Below are 24,051 nucleotides of genomic sequence, written 5' to 3'. Positions count from 1 at the left end.
GCTTCCTCTTTGACATCTCACTCGGGGGAGAAAAGCCTGATCTCCTTGCTCCCCTGATGTCTCTTCCTATCAGTCGCTTCCTCAATCCTCTCCATTCAAATCAAATTCAATTCAGAGAGCACTCCATCTGCCGTGATGGCCACTATACGAGAACAACTACGGCAACATTAAAACAGACAACAAATAAATAAAAATGCCAATAAAAGGAAGAGATATTTAAAGTATGCTTTAACCTTAACAGTAAAACACAATAAGATGAGGCTTCTTTATGTGAGTGGCATTTCACAAACCTCTTCTCGGTCTGTCTTAATAGTGCTGCCTCTCTTTCTCTTTGTCAGTCTCTCTGTATTTGTCTAGGCATCTTACAGCTGCTGAGTCTGGCATTTTGGGGAGGATTTGCTAGTAGAGCATGGCACAGGGTCATAGGTGAGATTCCCAGGGAATGCATGGACTGTTAAAATGCATACTCCAAATTAAAGGGGTTATATTACACGGCTAAAATGAATATTTTCGTTTGTTTTAGATGTAATGCAATGTGTATACTAGGGGTGTCCCCGACTAAGAATTTACATAGTCTAATCAGAATTGTCACGTCTTGCCTATAGTCGACTGATAGTCGAATCAGACGTGTGTGTATGTGTGTGTGTGTGTGCGTGTGTGCGTGCGTGTGTGTGTGTGTGTGTGTGTGTGCGCGTCCAGGTGTTTAAGCGCAACATTGATGGCCCAAAAGACAATCAAACATTAATTTACAGAATTTGTTTAGAACAGAATATACCTTTATAATAAATAAACGAAATACGCCAGAATCAAGTCACAATGTGCAAAATAAATGTGTTTAGGCAAAATGTCTGAAATCCAGGAGAACATCATTTTGAAAACACAAGCCACAAATACTAAAATTAATTTTCCTGAAACATTACGTAACAATGCTGTGCCATACAATACTAGTCCATATCTCGCCTCAAAACTATTTTTAAAACTACTGGATAATAAGGAATCATTTTTTACAAACGGGAATACATCACGTTTATTACCAATGAACTACAAATAAAGTGACTTTATTTACCACATGTAAAGGAGGAATGAAATAAAGCATCTTAGCATTTAAACAATCAAAAAGTCCCTTTCGCCTTTTTTCCTGCGCACTCTGTCTCCGTCCCCCTGACACACATGCTTGCTTTCAGTTCCAAAAGTCTGCGCCGTGCTTGCTATTTATGGTGATTTTGGTTATTTTACTTTTATTTATCATGCAGCGCAAAGTTCAGTCTAAGTAACGGACTAGGTGCATTTAAAGAGAAGGTGTTAATTCATATTTAAATGCCCAAACATTCAATAAGTGACAAATGTTTGGAAAGGGTGTACACATTCATTTGCGAGTCATCTACGGTTGTGTGAGGAACGTGCTGCTTCTTTTTACCGGTCTCACAGCACAGAAGATGCGGATAGACGCGATGCTGCACTGGGTCATAGTCAGACCTCGTGCTCATATGCGCCGGGGGTTTCGGTACCCAACCCTAAAAATGTCCCATTTCTTTACATCATAAATAGCGCAGTGCATGCCCGTCTGCTACGCCACTGCCCATATAACCAAAATGACATGATCCCCATTGCATAACACCTCTGCGAAGATTCGACTGTGAGATTGGTAGTCGAATCAGGCTCCTCCGATCGAAGCATCGAATCGTTGACGATTCGGGGTCACCCCTAGTGTATACACGATTTAAGGTTCAAAAACGCTGTATTTTCCACATACCGTGCATGTTTGTATCTACTCTTTGCCCCGCCTCTCTGAAAGGCGCAGATTTTTTACAAAGCTCATTGCTCTGAAAAGCGAGGTGTGCTATGATTGGCCAGTTAACCAGTGCTTAGTGATTGGTCGAATACTGCAAGCGTGTGACGGAAATGTGACGCCTCTTACCATATTTGGTTCCAAAGCAATTGTACTGACAGGTACGTCACCTTACTTGCGTATACATTTGGGCGGTCTTAGTCAAATCATACCATGAACTGATGTAGATTTGTGGGGGTGTGGTCACACGAGGCGTTTCAGGCAGGTCTGGGTGAGCATTCGCTTTTAGATAGAATGCATCTTTTGTTCCAACACTTTCATTTTTGCAATTTTACGTGTCTAATACATGCATGGGCAACTTATAACACACCAAAGACACAGAAAAACACGCATTCGTGCCATCTGTTACTGTTACTGCACTATAGTTTTTTGCACATAAGTTAATACTGTACATTTGCATATATAGATATCATATAGATAGTCTATATTTATATTTTCTCATAGTCTATATTTCTGCTACTGCAGCATAGCTTTTCTTATTATTAGTTTCTTACATTGTATGTACAGTATGTATGTGTGTATTGTTTGTGTATGTGTGTGTATTGTTTTTGCACTGTCTTGGCACCCCTTTAAGTTGCTTTGGATAAAGCATCCTCCAAATGCATAAATGTAAATGGATATCTGTTTGTGTAGCCGGTTCACTAGGAATTATGCTAATCAGGTAACAGCACAAACACGGCCACAAAATCTAAAGCTGTGTTAAATGCAATTTGCATCATCCAATTCATAATCTTACGGGTCAGTTCGAAGTGCAATGGCAGGGTATGAAAGACTCAACAGGCTATGGCAATCCCAAATCGAAATAGTTTTCCCTGGACATTAATGACATTAATCAGAAATCAAAGGGAGCATTTTGTTCTCGGATATTTCTGCAGAAGAAAAGGCCTAAAATGATTTTCATAAATTATCTTAAAACAGTCTCAAACTGAGGTCAGATTTGACAATAAAAAGCCAATACGATGTCATTATTTGATAAATAATAACTGCCATCATCAATAACAAAATCAATTTCTTTACAAAACGAAGTAGTGATTACGGCTTCCTTTCTATTATTGCTTATAGAGCAACGTTAATGTGATAGTTCACCCAAAAATAACTCATGCTCTTTTCATTTTAAACCTGTATGACTTTATTTCTTCCCGCAGAACACAAAAGAAGATATTTCGAAGAATGTTGGTATCTGCCACCCATTGACTTGCATTGGTTTTGTGTCCATACAATAGAGGTAAATAGGTGCCAAAATATCTTCTTTTGTGTTCTACAAGAGGATGAGTAAATGATGACAGAATTTGTATTTTTGGGTATATACCTTTTACTGCGGCAGACAAACAGCAAGAAGTGAGAATTTTGTGAATAAGGTGCAATCTGTAATTACCTTAATTTTCACAGTTGTGTCTGTGCTTAAAATAATGACATAGGCTTAATTAAAACACTTAAAATACAGCGCAATTTCTGCGTATTTAACTCCTGGTTAAACTAATTCCTGGTGGTTAATAAGACTAATGCCAAAATGCCTTGCACAAAAGTGGTTTGACAGTTTAGTGAATTCGCCCCTCTGAGCGATATCAAATCACTTAAATCCGCAATGCGTAATTCTTGACACGCAAAAGCCCGTTTATCCAAAAAGGCAGAGACATGTGTCTGTGCTTAAACATGCATGCTTACATTAGACAGCCCTGAACGGCCGGTCCACTATGCAACTAATCCACTTAATCACCCAGAATGAAACGTCCACAGATGTTCGTTCCTTATAGCAGCTGAGCAGCCAAACGGGGAGTACAGGACAGCAGGCGTGCTGTCTGCGTTTGGATTTAGCCTCCAGATATTCTGCCACCTGACACGCTGTTCGCCAGCCAACAGAATTTGTTACGTGTGATCTGTTCCATTATCTACTGTAGACAAATCCACATTTTACGCCATACCCATAAACTTCGTTGTCACTTTGCATTATGCAATGTTTCAGTGAAGTCCCTTTAAGGAAAATCATTTCACTCGGCGGCCATCTTGGCATCAGCTCTGGGCGGCTATGTACCCCAGTCAGGGCAGACGGCATATTTAATTTAACACTAATGAAAACAAGGCTGTGAATGCTAGACTTACAGTCTGTGTAATGCCCTGCACTGTGTTGAGCGTTTAGCTTGACACTGAAAATGAAAATTCTGGAGGGGAAAACGCTTTGCAAAGCATTGCTTATGAACATTAAATGGGACATAGGACGTTAAGACGATACAGTATAACTTATTGAGCAGTACATCTATTCCTCACAGCTATTTTTACTGTCAAATTAAATATGCGCTGTACCCTGACAAAAATATGTTTTCTACCCAAGCAACTTGCTTCAACAGGAAAAGACTCCAATCTAAAAACAAAGAATAAATCCATAACAATGGTATCAATGTCACACACAATTCCACTTAATGTGGAGTATAAACTAAAATAATGCTTCAAAAATGAGTAAAGGAAAACCCACAGCTGCCATTTTGAGAACTGTGAGTGCTATGTCAAGGTTGCTTGTGTGGGATGTTTGTATTCATGATAGTAGATTAGTGTATTTATGCATGCCCTAATTAGTATTACTTTGATCAAATTGCTGTTGCTCATATCAGTAAACGTTCAGAATTCTGCACAGGTCTTTCTTTCTCCACCCACTGGCATAAATACTCTTCCATGAGATGATATACACTTTCTGGGAATTTGAGAGGGTGTGAGCACCTCCCTTAGGCCACACAGAGGGAGAGGAGACTGGATTAACACTCTCTGCTCACATCTGACAGCCCCCTGACAATATAATTGTGGAGCGGTTCACCAGAAGAGAGAGAGGTTGACGAAAAAAGTTTTACGAGAGGATAACGTCATCATTAATATGATTCATTTTGTCAAGTCACATCCCTTAATACCCCTTTCAGGCCTTCCAAGATCCAAACCCCAGCATTATATATCTATGTCTTTATCGTTTGTCTTCGGCGAAGTGCGTCCGACAATCCCTCCTGTCAGACCTTTCTTAGCGTGAAACACATTGTGTTTATAAATCCCAACACCTCTCGGCTCTGTGTTTTTCTTCAGGCACAAAATGTGTCAGAAAAACATAGCATGCCTTCAAGTGCAACTTTTAATTAACAGAAATAACAGTACATCAATGTACACATTATGAATACAGTCACATTATATTACGAGGAACCGAGCTTTCAAATTGCCTCCATTCTCTCTTAATAAAGGCAATAAAGGTGATGGAAAACAATTCCCTATCGAGCAAACCGGTTGATATTGGAGGCGCTGTGAACATTAAATTAGAAGTAGGTTATATTACTGCTGCATTTGGACACGGTTCTATACCGTTTGTGCATCCAATAAACAGGAAAGATGTGTTACCATGGCAATGATCGGGAACAACAATCCCATTAGCGGGATTGATAAAGGGCCAAATGTTAAAAGGAGAAATAAAAAGAGAAAACGAACAAGAGAAATAACTGTAATAATATGGCTAATATCTCTCCTGATTGCATTTACTGGCTGCTGAGCTGTTCTGAACATTAGCCCGTGTTAAGCCCCCTTTGCCTGAGGTACCGACGTTTTTTTGAAAAACACTTAAAAAACATTATTACATCTGAGCGATGAGGACGAGTGGGCAGGTCCGTCGGAATAAAAGAGGGCTTGGGGAGAAGTAAACAAAACCTCTGCTAGAAAAAAAACATCTCTTTATCCATCTGCAGGTTCTCCATCACAGCCCGTGCAAAACACACTCAGATTTACAACTCTTACCCTGAGGAATGGCAGACAAATCCCAAGAAGCTTTGGGCCTTTTTACGGTTCAGACTGTATGTTAATTCATGACAGATTCTTTTATCTGCTGCACCACCCTGTCCTGAATCAGCACCATCTCAGAGCTAAGAAACCGGCAATTATTGCTTCCAAGCAGAGTCCTCGTGTCTGAAATGAGTTGCATACATCAAATTCTTTAGGTTAAGGTATTTAGACTCTCCAAGCATGGCAGATCTGGATTCTAATTATACCCCTGAAATGTTGGCTTTTCATACGGACACTGAACACGGCGAGGTGTCTAAAATAGCCTGCGTTCGGCAAGACACTCTCCATCATCTCTCATCATCTTAAAGGCGGGGTGTCTGATTTCTCTTAGCCATTGTTGATGTTCAAATCACCAAAAAAACACACCCCTACCCCCATCTTTCGCTTTCGTCAGCACTCGGCTCTGCTAATGTCCGTCCTGTGCCCTGTGCAAAATTACTGCTGATTGGCTACAAGGTTGTTTTGGTACTCGGCCCGACTCAGTTGTCTAAAGCGTAATTCGGAAATCGGTTACCTCGCCTTTAATGTTTAAAGCTCTGGGTTTTAGTGACTTTCAGCATACGCTCAGCCAATCCAGTGCAGATATTCAACACTCTCTTTGTTTTCCCTGCATATGCCTATGGATTAAGCAATAAACCATTAAAGGCTGTGCTTTGTTATTTTTTTGCAAGGGTTTTAGGCACTTGAATCTAAACGTTGTGCTTAAGAACACCTCATGGTAAAATCACTTTATGACATCAACATCATTTGCCATATTAAAAAAGTTCACCCAAAAATACAAATTCTGTCATTTATTCACCATCATGTTGCTCAAAACCTTTGCATGGAACACAACAGAACTAGGGCTGTCTTATGATTAATCGCAACCAGGATAAAAGTTTGTGTTAATGTAATATTTGTCTGTGTACTGTGCATATTCATTTTGTATTTATAAACCCATACACACACACATATACACATATTTAGAAAATATTTATATGTATTAATTTATATTTACCAATCATTTAAGTTATATATAGATTTATATATCATTTATTAATTTTTATATTTTTCTTAAATATATGCATGTGCGTTGTATGTTTTTATAAATAAAAAATGAATATGCACAGTACACAGACATGTAAACACAAACGTTTATTCTGGATGCGTTTAATCGCGATTAATCATTTGACAGCCCTAAAAAGAACACATTTTGAGAAATGTCTCAGTGATTTTGTTTCCATTTAATGAAAGTCAATGGGGGCTAATGTTGTTTGGACACCAACATCGTTCAAAATATCTTCATTTGTGTTCTGTAGAATAAAGAAAGTCATACAAGTTAGAAATGACACGTGTGTGAGTAAAAGAATGTTAATTTTTGGGGTGAACTATCCCTTTAATATTGAATGCAGGTTGGGGACTATCTGAATTTTACAACTGATCTGAAACAGCGAAATGGTTCATCCAAGCAAAATTGAGGTTTGTTTTTGCGAGAAAGCTGTTATAATCAATATCAGCACCTGGAAAGCCTCCTGTGTAAAAACTAACAACTGTTGTAGCAAAGAAACCAAAACAAAGCTCCGAGTTTCTGTCATTGTAGAAATGCTAAAATATGTGAAACTGCTTTTTGTGGAAAAACACACTTTCGCTTAGCACCTGACACATTCACACACACAGACTCACCTGCAATGTCTATGCACGCCTGCCACAGTTTCGATGATGAAGCACTCTCCCTCATTCAGGCAGAAGGCCATCTCCTGACTGTCTTGGCAGGGCTTGAAGAATTCAGAACGTACGGTGGTGGTTGTGGGGGCAACTGCGTGTGAAAGACACAGGAAGGGAGTGAGAAACATGAGGGGGAAGAGAGAGAAACAGAAAGAGATTAATCAATATTACACAAGATTAATCAAATGAATCAAATGGTAATAATCCATCCATTCCCATAATGTCCATTCCAGCGATGTTTCTATATATTGTCTTCATTGGTGGTAATTAAATCACACGTTCATGCATGATGGCTTTACAATGACTCAATTGATTACAAATGAGACCCTGTTAAGACTACAAAATGTACAATATACTGTATATAAAACACAGAAATGTAATGATACAGGCAGTAAACCTCACATAATGAGAACAGTCTCTGCACAAATCATGCACACATGTATTACATGTATGGGGCACATACAGTAAAGATTCGATTAAATGGACCTTAATGAGCAGTTTCTGTCCTATGCCAACATTTATCTCTGAATATACCACACTTTTTTAAATAGCTAGAATTCTTTTGTTATATCACAACCACAAACAAGCATTTTTTTAAGTGTAGTTGTGTAGTTTTATATCAATACTATCCTTCGGAAACCTCTTATCTCCATATATTCAGATTTACATTTTTTGCCATAAATCATAATTATTCGTCAACCCCTATGTTTGTCACTGGGTTTTTGCAAATATCCAACCAACAAAAAGTGCTTGTCAAATTTGACAACACAGTATTTAATCATTTAAAAAGAACAGTGTTTTTTCAATTTCCTGAAAAATTCCATCACCACCCAAGAAAAAGGCGACCATCTGACCGGCCCAGCTCAGATAATTCCATCCCCAACCGAGAGCAAAGACGTACTACTTGTCACATTAATGCTAAATTTACAATACTTGGTATTTAATGCTAAACTTACACCACATGACAGCAGTTTGAAGTTATAGCTGCACTCAGTGACTTTGATTGGAGGTAGCTGGGTGGGTGTTTGTAGGGAGTGGGGGGGCTTGTTGGTTGTGGTTCGGGGCGTTTCATTTGTTGGGACTGTGTGGGTCTGGTCTGGTTGGTCTTGTTTTGTGGTCGATGTCGGACAACAGAGGAATAAAGTTAATTATGCCATTACTATTTTTCCCTGGTTGTTCCTCTGTTGTCTGTTGTTGATCGCGGAATGGGACCGGGTTGGACCTGCGCGGTTTCGGCGGGTGGGGCTTCCTGGGTCGCGGCTTGTGTGCTCTCCCTGTTCTTCGTGGACGTTGCTCAGTGGCTTTGGTCGGGGTCAGTGAGTGCAGCTGTGACACGTCAGAGGAGATCTGGCCCTCCCGGCTGAGCCTGGTTTCTCCCGAGGTTTTTTTTTTCGCCATTTATTCATCATTGGATGGAGTTTGGGTTAGTGATGGGTCGTTCATGAACTATTCGTTCTTTTTGAACGAATCTTTAAAATGACTCGGGAGTAACGAGTGTCTCAGCGAGTGATTCGTTCATTTTGTGTTGACCGCGCATGTGCAACATTGTACCAGAAACAGTAATGAAGTTCGTCTCTCGAGTCATCGGGTCCGAGTCCTTTCGTTCTTTTATACCGGAAAGAGAAATGATTAGTTCGTCTCTCGAGTCATCGGGTCCGAGTCCTTATACCGGAAAGAGAAATGATTAGTTCCTCTCGAGTCATCGGGTCCGAGCCCTTTTGTTCTTTTGTCAAATGGTAGCTCCGCAGGCAAACCTGCAGCCTGTACCGGAGTCTTCGAGTCCGAGTCTTTAACGTTACGTGACCACTTCCCGGATCATCAGTCAAATGCATGATGTACGTGTTATATGTTGTATTATAGGAAGAAATATAAAATGATCAAAAGATATGTGCGATAAACATCTTCTCTAAAACGTACCGTTCTGTTCTTTTTTCTGTCAGTATATTCATAAATGTTTCTTGTGGATTTCTGCATGTGTTTTTAATTTATCTTAATAACTAACTATTTTGCATAAGAACTGTGCTGGCAAAATATAAACATAAGCAACACTAGTAAAGTCAGTGTTTATGTCTAATGCATATATTACACAAGTGATCTCTTATTAAATAATTGCACATTTAAATGATTTCAATAGCCTATTATTATATACTTTGCAAACTGCATGAGACTTTTTAGTAAAAAACAACAACCTGTAAACCTTATTGCATACCTGAGTGACCCAAAATTGTTAATGAATTATAAATACATAACTTTACAGAAATGCTGTCAGGAAATAATTAAATAACTGTTTCTCATAACTTGTCCCTAACTACAATATAAGTTATTTCTTATTATATATCTGATCAAAACTAGCATAAATAAACGTTATGGGGTAATTTGGCTATTAACATGCAACATTAATTGATTCGAAATGACTCGAAAAAAGATTTGTTCATTTTGCTGAACGAGATTCAAACATCCGAATCGCAAAAATGACTCGTACTTCCCATCACTACAGCAGTGCAGTGTTGGCTTGTTCACCGGGAGACTGCATTTATTTATTTATTCATTTATTTATTAGATATTATTTATTATAATGATCTTGCTTGGTCTATATACACCATGCACTGCACTGTGTTTTACCTTTCTGTGTTTTTCTTGTTTGCTCCCGTAAAGCTGCTTTGGAACAATGCACATTGTGAAAAGCGCTATATAAATAAAATTGAATCGAATTGAAAACATCTACATGTTTCTTCATCACAATCAGTCTAACATGCACATGAATTTACCACGCCCACTTTTTGACATTCTGCAGTGGAGACAAAACAGAAAAATCTGTTGTGGATAACATTTAAGGGCTCGGCATACTACATTCGAAATCGAAAAACGACCGTCTGTGACCTGATTTCGAACAAAATTTGGTCCAAACGACAATTCGTTTCACTAGTTCGCCGCAGCAAACCAAACAGAACTCTCCGGGAAAGTTCAATAAACACCTTCGAGCCACCATTGGTCCATGGCCATTATGTAATAGGTGGATGTGTTATGTATCGCCGCCTGGTCTGTGGGAAATAACGCGTCATTTTATTTGCATACGTCATGTAAACCCCGCCTCCAGAAACTCCAGAAAACAGGATTGTTTGAAAACACTATACCGTCTCTCAACGTTTTCGGGCTTCGTTTTACCCCAAAACGCAGAACGAAAGCGCAATTCGCCTGGACTATGCTGAGCCCTTTATTCTGTCACAACAGCATATACCCTCATACCACTCAGCGCTACTAAAAGTTGTAAACGTCTAGGAATACACTAACATATAGATGTCCTCACAACTAATAAACATGGACTAAAAGCCATAACACCCCAATTTGGATTCCATTGGGTCTTTATCGCGATGGGACTGCAATGTATTGGCTGCTTAAAATCTATTAATTAGTGCAATTTATGAACAAAAATAACAAGCTTAACAAAGGCGCGACTTAATGTATCGGCATCCTTGGTCCAAACGAAATTGCCTACATTAGCGCCTTCCTGTTTTTATCCACTCCACCAGCAGCAATGATTCATGAACAAAACAGCACATCACGGGAAGAATGCTGTTTATAGTAGACAGATAAACAAAGCCAGCACCGTTTAATCCGGATCAGAACAGAGCTAGACCAATGAATCGGGTTCCTCTGACCCTTTCAAACTTACTTGACTTCAACACGAATGTGATCTGCTGTGATGTTAGCAGTCTCTCTGAATACAAACGCAGGGCCTGCAGCAAGCTGCTACACGCTTACAAAATCATGTTGCCACCTACCACGTCCATAAGTAGAAAACACAATGCATTGGAAGCGTTCACGCTTACACGCGCATACAACCCATAATCTCTCAGACATCTGCCACAAGATGAAATAAAGCAGATACGTTCATAAGCACAGCAAAGATGCCACTGCCCACATGAAAGCTGCATCTGTAGTCTGCAGCTGCCGGCGTGTGTGTGTGCAAGCAAATGGGTAAAAAAAACATGCCCACCCAAATAGCAGCAGACACCTGCAGTAACACAGGAAAGGTCAAATCAATCTGTTGTTCTCACATATTGATGGATAAATCTCTGGCCACTGGTGCGGAAGACGATGACGGATTGGAGAATTGTTGAAACGAGAAAAAGAGAACAAAGACGCTTCGATCGTTCGCAAGAAAGCCGCGATGGATGACTCCATTATGCCGAGTCACTCTGTAGCCAAAAGCAACCGCTATCGCAGTAAACAATACAATAACAGCGCAGAATTCCTTATCCTAGCCTTCAGATAGCAACAGAGTGTGTTTCTCATAACCTCTCGGTCAAGTGACTAGAAGCCGAGGTTTTATGACTTGGCATAAATCATCCCACAGACATTGATCAAATGGCCATTGATCTGCACATTTTGTTGTTAAAACTGAGGATTCTGTTGGGTAGATTATTATTCTCATTTTTCTCCAGAGTGGTGTTTCAAACCTGACTGGTATACTGCTAAGACCGGCCAGTCGATCAGCAATCAGCAGTGTTTACTGTGTGACCCAGGGCTACTTATGAACCTGATCTCTCTCTGCTACAGCTCCAATATAGTCCATCGTAAACCTGCCACATTGAGCCCGTCCGCAGGCGAAGAGCACCGTAACATGCTACCGTAATCGCATGGGATCATATGAAAAAAAAGAAAATTCCAGTACGCAATTTGGGGGCGCTTGCGAAAGGTTGGTGGAAGAGCTCAATGAGTTAATGAACGTTTCTATCCATGCTGTGGGATTCAGAGCTATTTGCAATCAGCGTCATTTGAGGGGCGATCATTGATGAGTTTATTAAATCAAAGGTGGTAACTGCACGCAAAGACGGCGCTGAGACGCTTTATTCCTTCGCTTGCTATTGACAGATTATTGAGACGGAAAGCGAGCACGTGGGCGACGACCCCCACCATCCAGCCTAATTTAGTCTACAGGGTAGAAATGGCTTCCTCTAGCCACAACGGGCTTTGGTGTAAAGACGAAAGTTTTATAGAGGCGACACAATCTGATCTCACGCCAGGAGATGTAGTACAGAAAATGAATAACCATGACTATGTAAATGTAGTGTGAAATACGTTTATTTTTGCTGTTTCCATCATCAGTAGTCGCACAAAAAGCTAGAGAATTCACTGCACCTGCGCTGTGAGACTCAAGAATGCTCTCCGTACATCAGACGTTAAGGTTCCAGGGGTGGCCAGCTCATGCCTGACATGATAATTGCTCAGCTTCTGGTTACTTAGTGATAAATCCCCCCTCTAGTTATTCCCAAAATGGTTTGTCATAACATCTATTCATCCTGGTTGCTTTAAAATGAGGTGTTTTTTTGAAAGGCAATCTACCCAAGTGACTCCCTTGATAAGTTCCATGAAATAGTCTTGTAGCAATTCCAAATTGAATCAGAAATCCCCGTGGGTTATTCAGGAAAAATTGGACAAAACAAGACGTGTCCACTCTCACTGACACCGTGAAAAAGGTATGATTGTGTTCACGTGCATGTGCGTGAGGGGTTTACTTTGGGGACGACTTCCTCGTTTGGAAAAAACGATTCATAAATAAAATAAATGTAAAAAATGCTCTGAAAACCATTGGCAGTGTTAGTCTGTTTTCATTATGATTAGCTGTTTATATAACAGCAGGAGTCTGTGGTATGTACTCATTTAAATAGGTAGGTACACCAAATGTCCCCAAAAGGATAGTAAAACCTCAAATCACCTAGATTGTTGGGCCCAGCCAACGGCCCCGGTGAGGAAAGCAGTTCTCATAAACATACTAAATATTGTCTTAATGAAAATCTAAATATGCTAGTGTGATGGTTTTAAAGGTGGAGGATAGAAAATATAATAGCTGAGAAATAAAAACAACAGAATTCAATGAAAATAAGCACATGTGTATGTGTGCTGGTAATATAGTAATATATACCAGTAGATTTTGACCTTGTGGGGACATCTTTCAGGTCCCCATGAGGTAAAACAGCTTATAAATCATACAGAATGATATTTATTGAAAATGTAAGAGTGCAGTAAGGTTTGTGTGATTATTAGGTTTAGGTGTTAGGGGATCGAATATATCATAAGCCTGATATAAAATCAATGGAAACCAGTGTGTGTGTGTGTGTGTGTGTGTGTGTGTGTGTGTGTTGCCTGAATACAAAGCACAAATATTCAACATTCTCCAACATAGCACTTAAAATTAATAAGATTAAAAGCAGATTTAAGTAGCTTTGAAAATGAAAACAAATCACAAACGGTTGTTCCCACAGTCAGCACAACATGACTACAATGCCATGCATTATGTAATGTATGTACAGTGGCGGTGCAGCAATTCAGCTGTGAAAATAATCAACCAATTTAGACATCTTAGCATTCTTACACCCCTTATTTAAAATTCCCCAGTGTTTCCATTCAGCCTCCACTCCCAAGAACCCTAAAACAAACAGGTGAAAAGAAAAACAAATCTGTAACAAATCCACGTGTAACAAATCTTGTAACAAATCCACATAGTCGCGATCCGTGCACATCCATGTGCAAAAACACACGTCATGATGGGGGCAGCCATGCGCAAGTTTTTCTAAAAGCCTTCCCCATAATCACCCCGCTCATTAGCGTGCTTATGCGGTAGCTAATCTCTGGAGGGACACCCGAACGAGGAGAGCTCTTCTGTGTTGCTTACTGCGTTGCACATCAAACGCTGCACACACACAGAGCGGGGAGGTCTTCTGGGAACCACGGCTTAGCTTTCCCATCATGCACCACTGCCCACTGCCCTGCTGCTCTCTTCTGAGTGGAGCTGTGAGGCAGGGAGTCCGTGTCTGACCGATGAGAGTTCAGAGTGTGCGAGATATGAACACCACCGATATACCCTGGCTGTGGCTAGTGGTATGTTGTATATTTGAATAATGCATGTCAATATATTAGAATAAATTAGGTTAGTAACAGTATCCGGTCTTCACCAATAAAAAATATAGTTGTTCAGCAAATAGTCATTGGATCCTGGATCTTCTGAATGTTGTTGGCATTTGCTCGCCCAGATTTCAATTAAAATAATTTATAAATAACTCAACATACCATGCACCTGAATGTTACTTTTTTACAAAATGGTTCTCTCAATGGATTTTAAATGTTGTGCACCATCAACAGAAAACATAAAGACAATGTTATGATGTTTACAGGGAGTGCACCTGCGTGCTCTAGAGATCCACAGCTAAATTATTGTCTGAATAACTGTATGGTTTTTATTTAGTTCTTGGAGATGAATACAGCTAGATTCCACAGACACGCAACACAATTGTTTTCATTTACCAGCAGCATTCTGAGATTGCAAACAAATCTAAAGATGAAAGAGAAAACTTTGCAGCTCACCATTCTAACAGATACTACAACTGCTTCAATGATGCATTTTAAAGGGATAGTTTAGCCGTACATTTTATTTCATCATGTACACACCGTCATGTCATTCCAAACCTGTATGACTTTCATTCTTCTGCCGAACACAAAAGAAGAGATTTTGAAGAATGCTGGTAACCAAACATCACTGGTCCCCCTATTGACTGAGTCAATAGTTTTGTGGTCGACAGAAGAAAGAGTCATGACATGAGGAGTCATGACAAAAGAATAGTACCGAACATTGGCGGTACACATTAAATTCTATTGTACAGACACAAAACCAATGCAAGTCAATGGGTACGGCTGTTGTGTGGCTACCAAAATTCTTCAAAATATCTTATGTTCTGAAAAAAGTCATTCAGGTTTCAATTTATTTTATTATCATTTACATTTTTTTATTATAAATTTATAGTGCATATTTTGTTTTTATCAAGTGTAACATATACCTTATACATTACTTGCAAAAAGTAGTCTAGTTACAGTATGTGACATGTTACCCCAACACTGTTAATCACTGTATGAGTGGATTTATCTCCCTTACAGATTTTACTCCACACAGGTCATGACACACACCCTCCGGGTTCACCCACATGCCTGCTTTGATGGGCCCCACCTTTCCTGTCACCACTCACACCCGCCCACTGCTGCCTGCCGGAGGTTAGCGGGGGAACGCGTGCATAAAAGTCGACGGCATGCCTTTACTGTCGACGGGATGACGGGCTACAAGTGCTTCTGCTTATTGACGGCTCATGATGACAGTGCACATAGACATCTGTCACACAGTAACAGCATGCCCTGTCCTTCAACGGTCAGGCTGACAGGCCCTTAGGGCACCTTCCTCTACTCTGTACTCCCAGCCTTTGCTTTGGGCCTTTCCAATGCACATGGGCAAAAAACAAGCAGAAAGCCGCACCGGGAGACGCGAAAAAATAGAGATAAATGAAGGCCGTCGAAGAGTGCCTGACACGCAGAGTGTTATTTGATTCAGCGAGTATATAGATCTATTAATGCCTTTAGTTACGCGAGTGGATTTTTACAGTGTCCTTTGCGCATTTTCATTATGCTAAACAAGTTAAAAGCTTTCACCTCTAAATTACGGTGCAGATTTAAAAGATGATTTACTTACAGACAGAATGGAGGCAGAAAGCACTACAGGGCCTTGCTTTTGTGAGATACGACGCCACCGGCAGTCATTTTTGGACACTGATGTGGGACGTTTTAATCTGCTCATGGAACCATGAAATGAACATTTTCATTCCTTTTTTAAGTGGACCGTCTGACCATTTTTCATTTAGATATTCTTGCAGTTTAGACGCCAAAAATGACAGCATGTTTGAGGCAAGCAAAACCACAGCAATTCACATAATGGATCGGCGCGCCAGCGCAGCGACTTCAGACACCAGGCGATTGAAGTTTTGGGCGTAAACAGTGATTTTTCAAGCTGCGCTTGCATCAACTTCATCAGTATGGATCTTTAGGCCGGTTTCGAGGTAAGAGGTCTAAAGTAGCTTATTTATTGAAGTGGGACAAATGAGGCAGAACACTAAGGGATAAAATCATAGGAATTGTACTACAAAACATCATACACCACCACAGATAACAATCAACTGTATACGGTTATATAAACGATTTTTACATTAAATGAACAATACTCCGTTCTAAACCAGATAAAAGCCTACTATATATAAATAACATAGTATAGTTGCTTAATATTAACATTTCAGTTAGGCTCTCTTAAATCCACTAAAGATAAATCTTAATGCGGTACGCAAAAATGTTTGAGAAATGTGCTTCTAACTTTGTGGTTTGGGGAGGGCCTTTTTCTATTCCTTACTTATTGGATCAGCACATTAGCTCCTTAATTACAATAATTTTAAAAATAAGCACATACTGTCTGGGTTTGGTAATTGGGTGTACACATTGCAGTATAGCATAAATTACATCTGTAAATGTACTATATTTAAAACCAAAGTTGCAAAGTGCTTTACAACTATAACATGGCCATAATTGAAAAAGCGATTACTGAGGGAAGTGAATCTGTTGCTATGTTAAGAAAAGTTGAAAGTGTCTAGACAGATGTCTTCCCCTGAGAGAAAAAAGAAGGAATCATTAAATTCCCCTGTGAGCAGAAGACAGGAAAACGTAAGACAGATTAATGCCAGAATCGAGAGCCATTACTGCCACGAACAGAAAAAAATCAGTCAGAATAAATTGAGAAAAAGCTACAATCTGGAGGTAAGGAGAACAGACTTGTCTCAGCACTTCCTCTAGAAACAATGACAGTCAGGATTAAACAAAGTGTGTCTGACTAAATTAAACTGACGATTAAGACGAAACTAGTGGCCTGCAGGAGTTAAATAAGACTCCAGTCGTTTACTGTCACCGTGACGACGTAGTAAAAAGCCACAGTGTATCTCAGAGGAGGAAAATCTAGAGAACAATTTACAAAATACAAACAAAACAAATATAACAAAGGGAATTCATTTCAAATTTATCCATCATTGACACGCAGCTGCTTCAAGTGCATATAGCTGTAGCGTGACAATATTGACATAAAGTCAGAAAAGTGAAAGTGACCTATTAGTCAGATATGGTGACCCATACCCGAAATGTGACCTCTGCATTTAACCCATCCAGAGAGTAGTGAACACACGCACAGCAAGCGGTGAACACACGTACACCAGGAGCAGTGGGCAGCTATCACTGCAGCACCCGGGGAGCAAGTAGTGGTAAGGTGCCTTGCTCAAGGGCACCTCAGTCGTTACCCGCCGGCCCTGAGAATCGAACCGGCAACCTTCTGGTCACTAGTCCGACTCTCTAACCATTAGGCCACGACTGCCCCACGAAAGGCACTATGAAAGGCGCTGTGATTATTCACATTGTCATTCTGTCTTTAATGCCTGCCTTTCATGCTCGCAAGCCAACAGGCCGGCAAATAGGCCTAATGCAGACAGACTAGTGAAAATGAATGAACTAATTACGAAGTTAACAACTCATCCACTTGGACATCACCACTAATACTCATGTCATTAAAAGACATTGGAATGACTTCAAATGAAACACAAAGTGATCTTTGAGTGAACAAGGTTAAGACTCAACTCAGTTGTGATCGCCGTGATAGTCACGGACACAAAAAAATGAAAGGGACAGTTGAAAGGGACCCCCAAAAATTGTGTCATAATTTACTCACCCTTGAGTATTAAATCTGCATGCGTACTTTGCATGATATTTAAAGGAATGCTTGTAACCATAGAGTTCTTGGCCACCATTGACTACCATATAAGAAAAATGACAATGGTAGTGAAAAGTGCTCGAGAACTTTCCAACATTCTTCAAAATATCTTTCAACAGAACAAAGAAATGTATAAAGCAATTTTTCCTACTGTAGTCAATGATGGCCAAGAACTCTTTGGTTATAAGCATTCTTCCAAATATCTTTTATCAGAACAAAGAAATTTATACAGATTTGGAACAACTTGAGGGTGAGTAGGCTAAATGAAGACAGAATTGTTATTTTTGCGTGAACTGCTCCTTTAATGACTAAAGTGACAATAATAAGTGAATAGTTCACTAATATACAAAATATAACAAAATATAATTGTTAGTGTACAGCTGTGGTCCATCAAACACCATTGATCAAAACATCTGTGATGTACAGACAGGGAAGGGATCTAAGTGGTTTTAGTGCGACAGTAATTAAGCAAGATGTCTCGCATGCATTAGTAGATTAGAAAAGGGGAATGATGTTCTTTCACATTGTCTGCTGTGATAGTCCATAAATGGCTTTAAACGCCACTGCTTGAAAAAAATGAATGAATTATTAAGCCTTCCATTTGTAACCAGGAAGCCATTCACGAATGTCTTCCAAAGCGCACCACAAAAACAATAAGTGGTGTGACTAATGTGGGGGTAGAGATTGGAACTATAACCATCCGTCTAAAACGCAGACCTACTATGCGTTTTATTACAGGAAAAAGATGAACAATTGTGGTAATGTTAATGGGCTCCAAAAGCTTCCCAAATACTTAAATTGTTTGATGAGAATAGTTTTCGTCCTTGTTGTGGTTTTTACTATTGACACACAAAAATAACACAGATGGACCAAGACTTTCGCAGTGCACTTTTAAAGGGATAGGTCACCACAAAATTCTGTCACCATTTATCCACCCTCTTGTCATTTCAAACCTGTATGGCTTTCTTTTTTCGGCAGAACACGAAAGAAAATAATTTGAAGAATGTTGGTAACCGAACAACGTTTTGTTTTGTGTCTATACAATAAAAGTGAATGGGCACAGCCATTGATCGGTTACCAACATTCTTCTTTTGTGTTCTGCAGAAGACAAAGTCATTCAGGTTTGAAATGACAAGAGAGTGAGTAAATGACAACAGAATTTCTTTTTTTGTGAACTATCCCTTTACATATGCGGTTTTACAACATAGATTAAAAGCCATAAAACACCAATTTTGATTTCCTGGGGACTTTAAATACAGCACAAAAAGACAAATGAATGTGTGGAGATCTACAGTACATCTAAGTGGTATACGATTCTCTCTATGTGTCAAACAAAAGCCATTAATTGATATTTTATAGCGTATTATACTAGTGGCGCACAGATATCCTGCGGCAGGAACAGGAGCAGTAAAATATTCCAGAAATCCGGATTACACACCATTGTCTTTTACGAGTTCTCTCTGCACATGGCAAAAGAAACCAGGACCCTTTAGCCTCCCAAAGTCCCCTGATGTACTGCAGATTTGGCCAGTTATTCATCATTTGATCTGCTCAAATCGCTCTGCCTCCCACACTCTCAAAACGTCAAACTGATTCATGTATTCATTATCCATTCCGGAGGATGCATGCCTAAACTCATACTCTCTCTTGGCCTCTGCATCTTGCTATTCTTATTTCTCTTCTTCTACCTCCTCCATCTTTCTCCGTCTCTCTCGGGCTCAGCTACTTTATGTTTCTGCTTGCTCTCGTGTTTCGGTATAAGGGGAGGATTTATAATGAGCCGTCTCTCGGAAGACGTGGTGGATAAGAGACTTTTTCCAGGAACGTGACTGATAAGCTACTGTAGCATTATCGCAGGCGATCTTTTCACGTGCATCTTGGGCGGAGCTCCTGACATGCTGCAGAACGGACCACATGGTACATGATATCACCGGGTGTATGACCAGAGTAACCTTGACGATAAGAGAACAGCTGCGGGGCTAATCCAGGGTGGAGGGGAGTCTCCTTTGAGCTGGGTGTCCTCTCGCATCTTCTGTCTCGTACGACCACCACACACACACATCAACTCTAGTCCTGGAGAGGAAGTGTAGCTCTGTCAGCTTCGCTGTGAGCACAGCTATATTTAACAGCCAATGAAATATTTATCCACAAGCTGAGATGCAGCAGGATGTGCAGAGACAGCAGGAGGGAGGGAGTCGGGTGAAGGTGGAGGTGAGGGGTCTGGATCCACAGAAAAACCCTGTGTCAATGCACCAAAGCATGGTAACCTTTAGGTGCACTTCATACACCAGCTTTTAAATGCATAGTTGCAATAATTTACATTTAGTCATTTAGCAGACGCTTTTACCCAAAGCGACTTACAGAGAGTTGAGTTCTATTATCTATTTTAAAAGGGATAGTTCACCCTAAAATGAAAACCAGTGTATTATTTATTCACCCTCATGTCATTCCAGGCCTGTATAACACAAAAGAAAATATTTTGAAGGATGTTGGTTACCAAACAACATTGGAGCCCACTGACTTCCATTGTATGGACACAAACCATTAAGACATTTCTCAAAATATCTTCATATGTGTTCCACAGAATAAAGAGGTCATATACAGGTTTTGAATGACACGAGGGTGAATAAACGATGACAGAATCTTAATTAAGGGGGTGAACTAGCCCTTTAAGATAGATAAACAATATATATTTAATATAGGTAAAGACTATACATGATGGTTCATAAAAAGATTCCTTTAAATCCATCAACCATTACCAATAGCTGTACCCTGACCTTAAAATCTGATTGGTTGGTAACACTGCTTTCTTGGATCAAAGTGATTGACATCCTTTGTCAATCTCCTTGGTACAACATTTCTACAATGCAATCATATCATGAACCCTAGCCCTTAAATCTGATTGGATGGTCGCAATGTTTTCAACAGCCAACAGGAATATTTGGTCCTACTTTGGTAAATCACAATAAGCCTGACTGAACATGTGTCTTTTTTTTCATTCATGAAGTCAGGAAAAGATGAGGAACATTCACTGTGTATCAACAAACAGCGTGACCTAGATCTCGAGCCTCAGAAATAGAAGAAAATGATGTATCAAACCACAGAAACCAAGCTGTACGACAGGGCTCTTTAAACGGCAGCCTGCGGGCCAAATTCGGTCCGTCAATCATTTTAATGTGGCCCTCTGATTGATTTTGATCACATCGTTTTGCAGGATTGTACATCAGAACTGTCTATTCACAACATTCAGTGGCGAGTTAACAAGCATTCAGAAGTCTTTAATTATAGGTTCATATTCGGACCAAAGATTTTTCTAGATATAGCCACAGCAGCTAATCGAGTGAGACATCATCTTATGGCTGCGATGACACGATGTCTTATTTAATAAATGGGAAATCAATGATTAAAATACAACCTCTACTTATTACCACTGAACCTGCAAAGTTACAAAGTTATTTCAAGTATATTGTTAATATTTTAAATATAAAGTATTAGATTTTCTTTCTGTTTCAGTTTTAAAATGATAAAATGGCTAAGAACAAATAATTATATGGACCCCTTTTCATCTGATCAATCTGGCCCCTGAAAGTACCTAAAGAGCCCTCCTGTAAGTAAACCTCACATCCGCGCGGTTGTTCCTCCGCAGGAAGGATAAAGGTGATACCTTTCAGCTGGTCTATGAAAACGAAGCAAGCGAGAAGAGAAACCCAAGTGGAAAGATAACAGACCGGCGTGTCACGGGTTTGGGTGCGATATGGTTATTTATTTGTCTGCCTGTAGCTGTCTCACTCCATTTTCCCTTAGAGCTCTGGACAAATCAGAGGAGCGTTTTTCTTTTCAACTTCCCTCAGGAGTGAAATGTGATTCAGAAGTGGCCGGTGAGAGAGAGTGTGTGTGTGTGTGAGATGAAGCAAGCAGGGTGTGATGTACTACTAGCAGGTGGCCTGGTTTTAGTATGCATAAGAGCAGGATGGAGACCAGGGTATATGCATGTCTCTAAGTCTCTCTCTTCCTGTTTCTCTTTCCTTTGGCTGTGATCGCAGCATATGTCCGAAAATGTGGGCACGCTGGGGCGCTTATTAGTACCCAGTGACACATAAACCTCAGGCCTGATGCAGGACTGACCGCACTGACTCTCCAGTCATTGCTTTTTGTTTGTGTGCATTTTGGTTTGTGTGTCAGTATTAGCTCACAGGTCATTTATTTGGACAGGATATTGTTAGTGGTAATCTTTTATTAAATTAAACGCACAATATGCTGATTCATTTATCAAATTAATAGAACAGTATGCAAAAATGTGTGTACAGCTCTGCTCAAGTAACAAGTTTGGTTAAAGAGATAGTTCACCCAAAAATGAAAATCGTGTCATCGTTTACTTACCCTCTTGTCATTTTAAACCGCTATGACTTTCTTTCTTCTGCAGAACACAAAAGAAGATATTATAGACCAAACAACAACGGTACCCATTCACTTCTATTGTACGGACACAAAACCAATGCAAGTCAATGGGTAACGCCGTTGTTCGGTTACCAACATTCTTTGAAAATATCCTTTTATGTTCTGCAAAAAATGATGACTGAATTTTCATTTTTGGGTGAACTATCCCTTTAAGTGAGGTGGGATACCGGTAATAGCCGGGAGGATGCTGGGCAATTGCATGAGAAACATGAATCTGGTACTTCAAGCTTGACTTGCTTGATTGAGAGGAAAATTTCTTATTACGGAATTTCCGGGTCAGGCAACATGATTAAGGCCCGATTCACATTTCGCGTCTTTTCCACGCGCATATTTGTTATTTTAAATGTGCGGCAGCCGCGCGGAAATAGGGTCGCGACGCTGCGCGCTCTTTTTTTCAGGAGCGTCGGCGCAGCATCGAGATGAAAAAATCTCAACTTTTCAGAAAGGCGCAAGCGCACCGCAGGTCATGTGACAAGAACCAACCAGCCAATATAGACAAGCTCAATGAAGATGTAGAAACAGATGATCACAGCATAACTAAATCTAGTAGCAGAGTTATTGCAAGGTATTTTCAGTGCATATAATCCTTATATCCTTTGTTTATACCTCCTCGTCTCAACGGCTATCGTGGCCCATGGTTGCTTAGTGACGACAGATGCCAGGAGAGCGCAAAGTCCAGGCGCTTTGGAAAAAAAGGAGAACGCAGTGCAGCTCGCGTTTTCCGCACGGTTTTACACGCGAAATGTGAATCGAGCCTAATTGCGTTTACGTGACTTAAAAATAAAACCACACTAAATACCGCATAAAAATTGACAGCCATACATAAAATAGAAAAAAATGGTCAGAAAAATACAGATGAGCGTAAATATACCAGCATTTATTTTAATACCGGATATTTGTTTTTGTAATAAAAGGCGGTTTTCAGATCAAATCACTCTACATTTACATTTAGTCATTTAGCAGACGCTTTTATCCAAAGCGACTTACAGATGAGGGAAACAATGGAAGCAATTGGAACAACATAAGGACAACAAAAAGCATAAGTGCAATAAAATAAAACTGGTCTCATATAGCCTACCACAGTATACAGAGCTATGTTTTTATATATATTTTTTGTGCTCTGCTAGCACAAACAGCCTAACTATGACTCAACAAACAAATTTGGTGCCAGGTCTATGGACTCCAGAAAAGAGGATTACAAGCCTAAAAACCCAGCACACCCTCCATCCGTCTCCTGCACGAGCTGGCCTGATCCAATCATCCCGACACACTCTAAACAAGGGGGTCACGCTCTTGGCCTCCTCTGAGTTTCTATCATGGGGCCCCTGGGTGCCAGTGGTTCTGAGTGACACACACTGTGGATGTGTGTGATCCTGTTTAACCTCTGTGCCCTGCCAAGTGCCAGGCTCCCTGCCTGTTTAGTATGCAGACCTGTGACATTCATCCAACCACAGAGAAAGAAAGATGGAGTGCTGCCAGGCAAAGCAGGGGAGGGAGGCATGGAGAGACAGAGAGAGAGGGAGAATAGAGAAGATGAGGTGAGAGAAGAAAGGGATGAGAAGGGAGAAAGAGGTGAACAGAGAAGAGTAGAGAATATTATAATAGAGCAAAAAAA

General features: G+C 40.1%; 1 protein-coding gene across 3 annotated transcripts in view; it reads right to left on the bottom strand.

Moving 5' to 3' along the window:
* Positions 1-24,051, bottom strand: part of nrg3b (neuregulin 3b) — a 147,689-nt gene that overhangs the window by 47,364 nt on the left and 76,274 nt on the right. For all 3 annotated transcript variants that reach the window (XM_057358574.1, XM_057358572.1, XM_057358573.1), the window contains exon 2: positions 7,316-7,448. In XM_057358574.1, coding sequence (XP_057214557.1) covers positions 7,316-7,448 — 133 coding nt within the window. The remainder of the gene's footprint in view (positions 1-7,315; positions 7,449-24,051) is intronic.

Source organism: Triplophysa rosa, linkage group LG18, assembly GCF_024868665.1.
Source record: "Triplophysa rosa linkage group LG18, Trosa_1v2, whole genome shotgun sequence".
NCBI classification, from domain to species: domain Eukaryota; kingdom Metazoa; phylum Chordata; class Actinopteri; order Cypriniformes; family Nemacheilidae; genus Triplophysa; species Triplophysa rosa.
The sequence above is the reverse complement of the archived record's forward strand: the minus strand, read 5'-3'. Positions and strand labels throughout refer to the sequence as shown.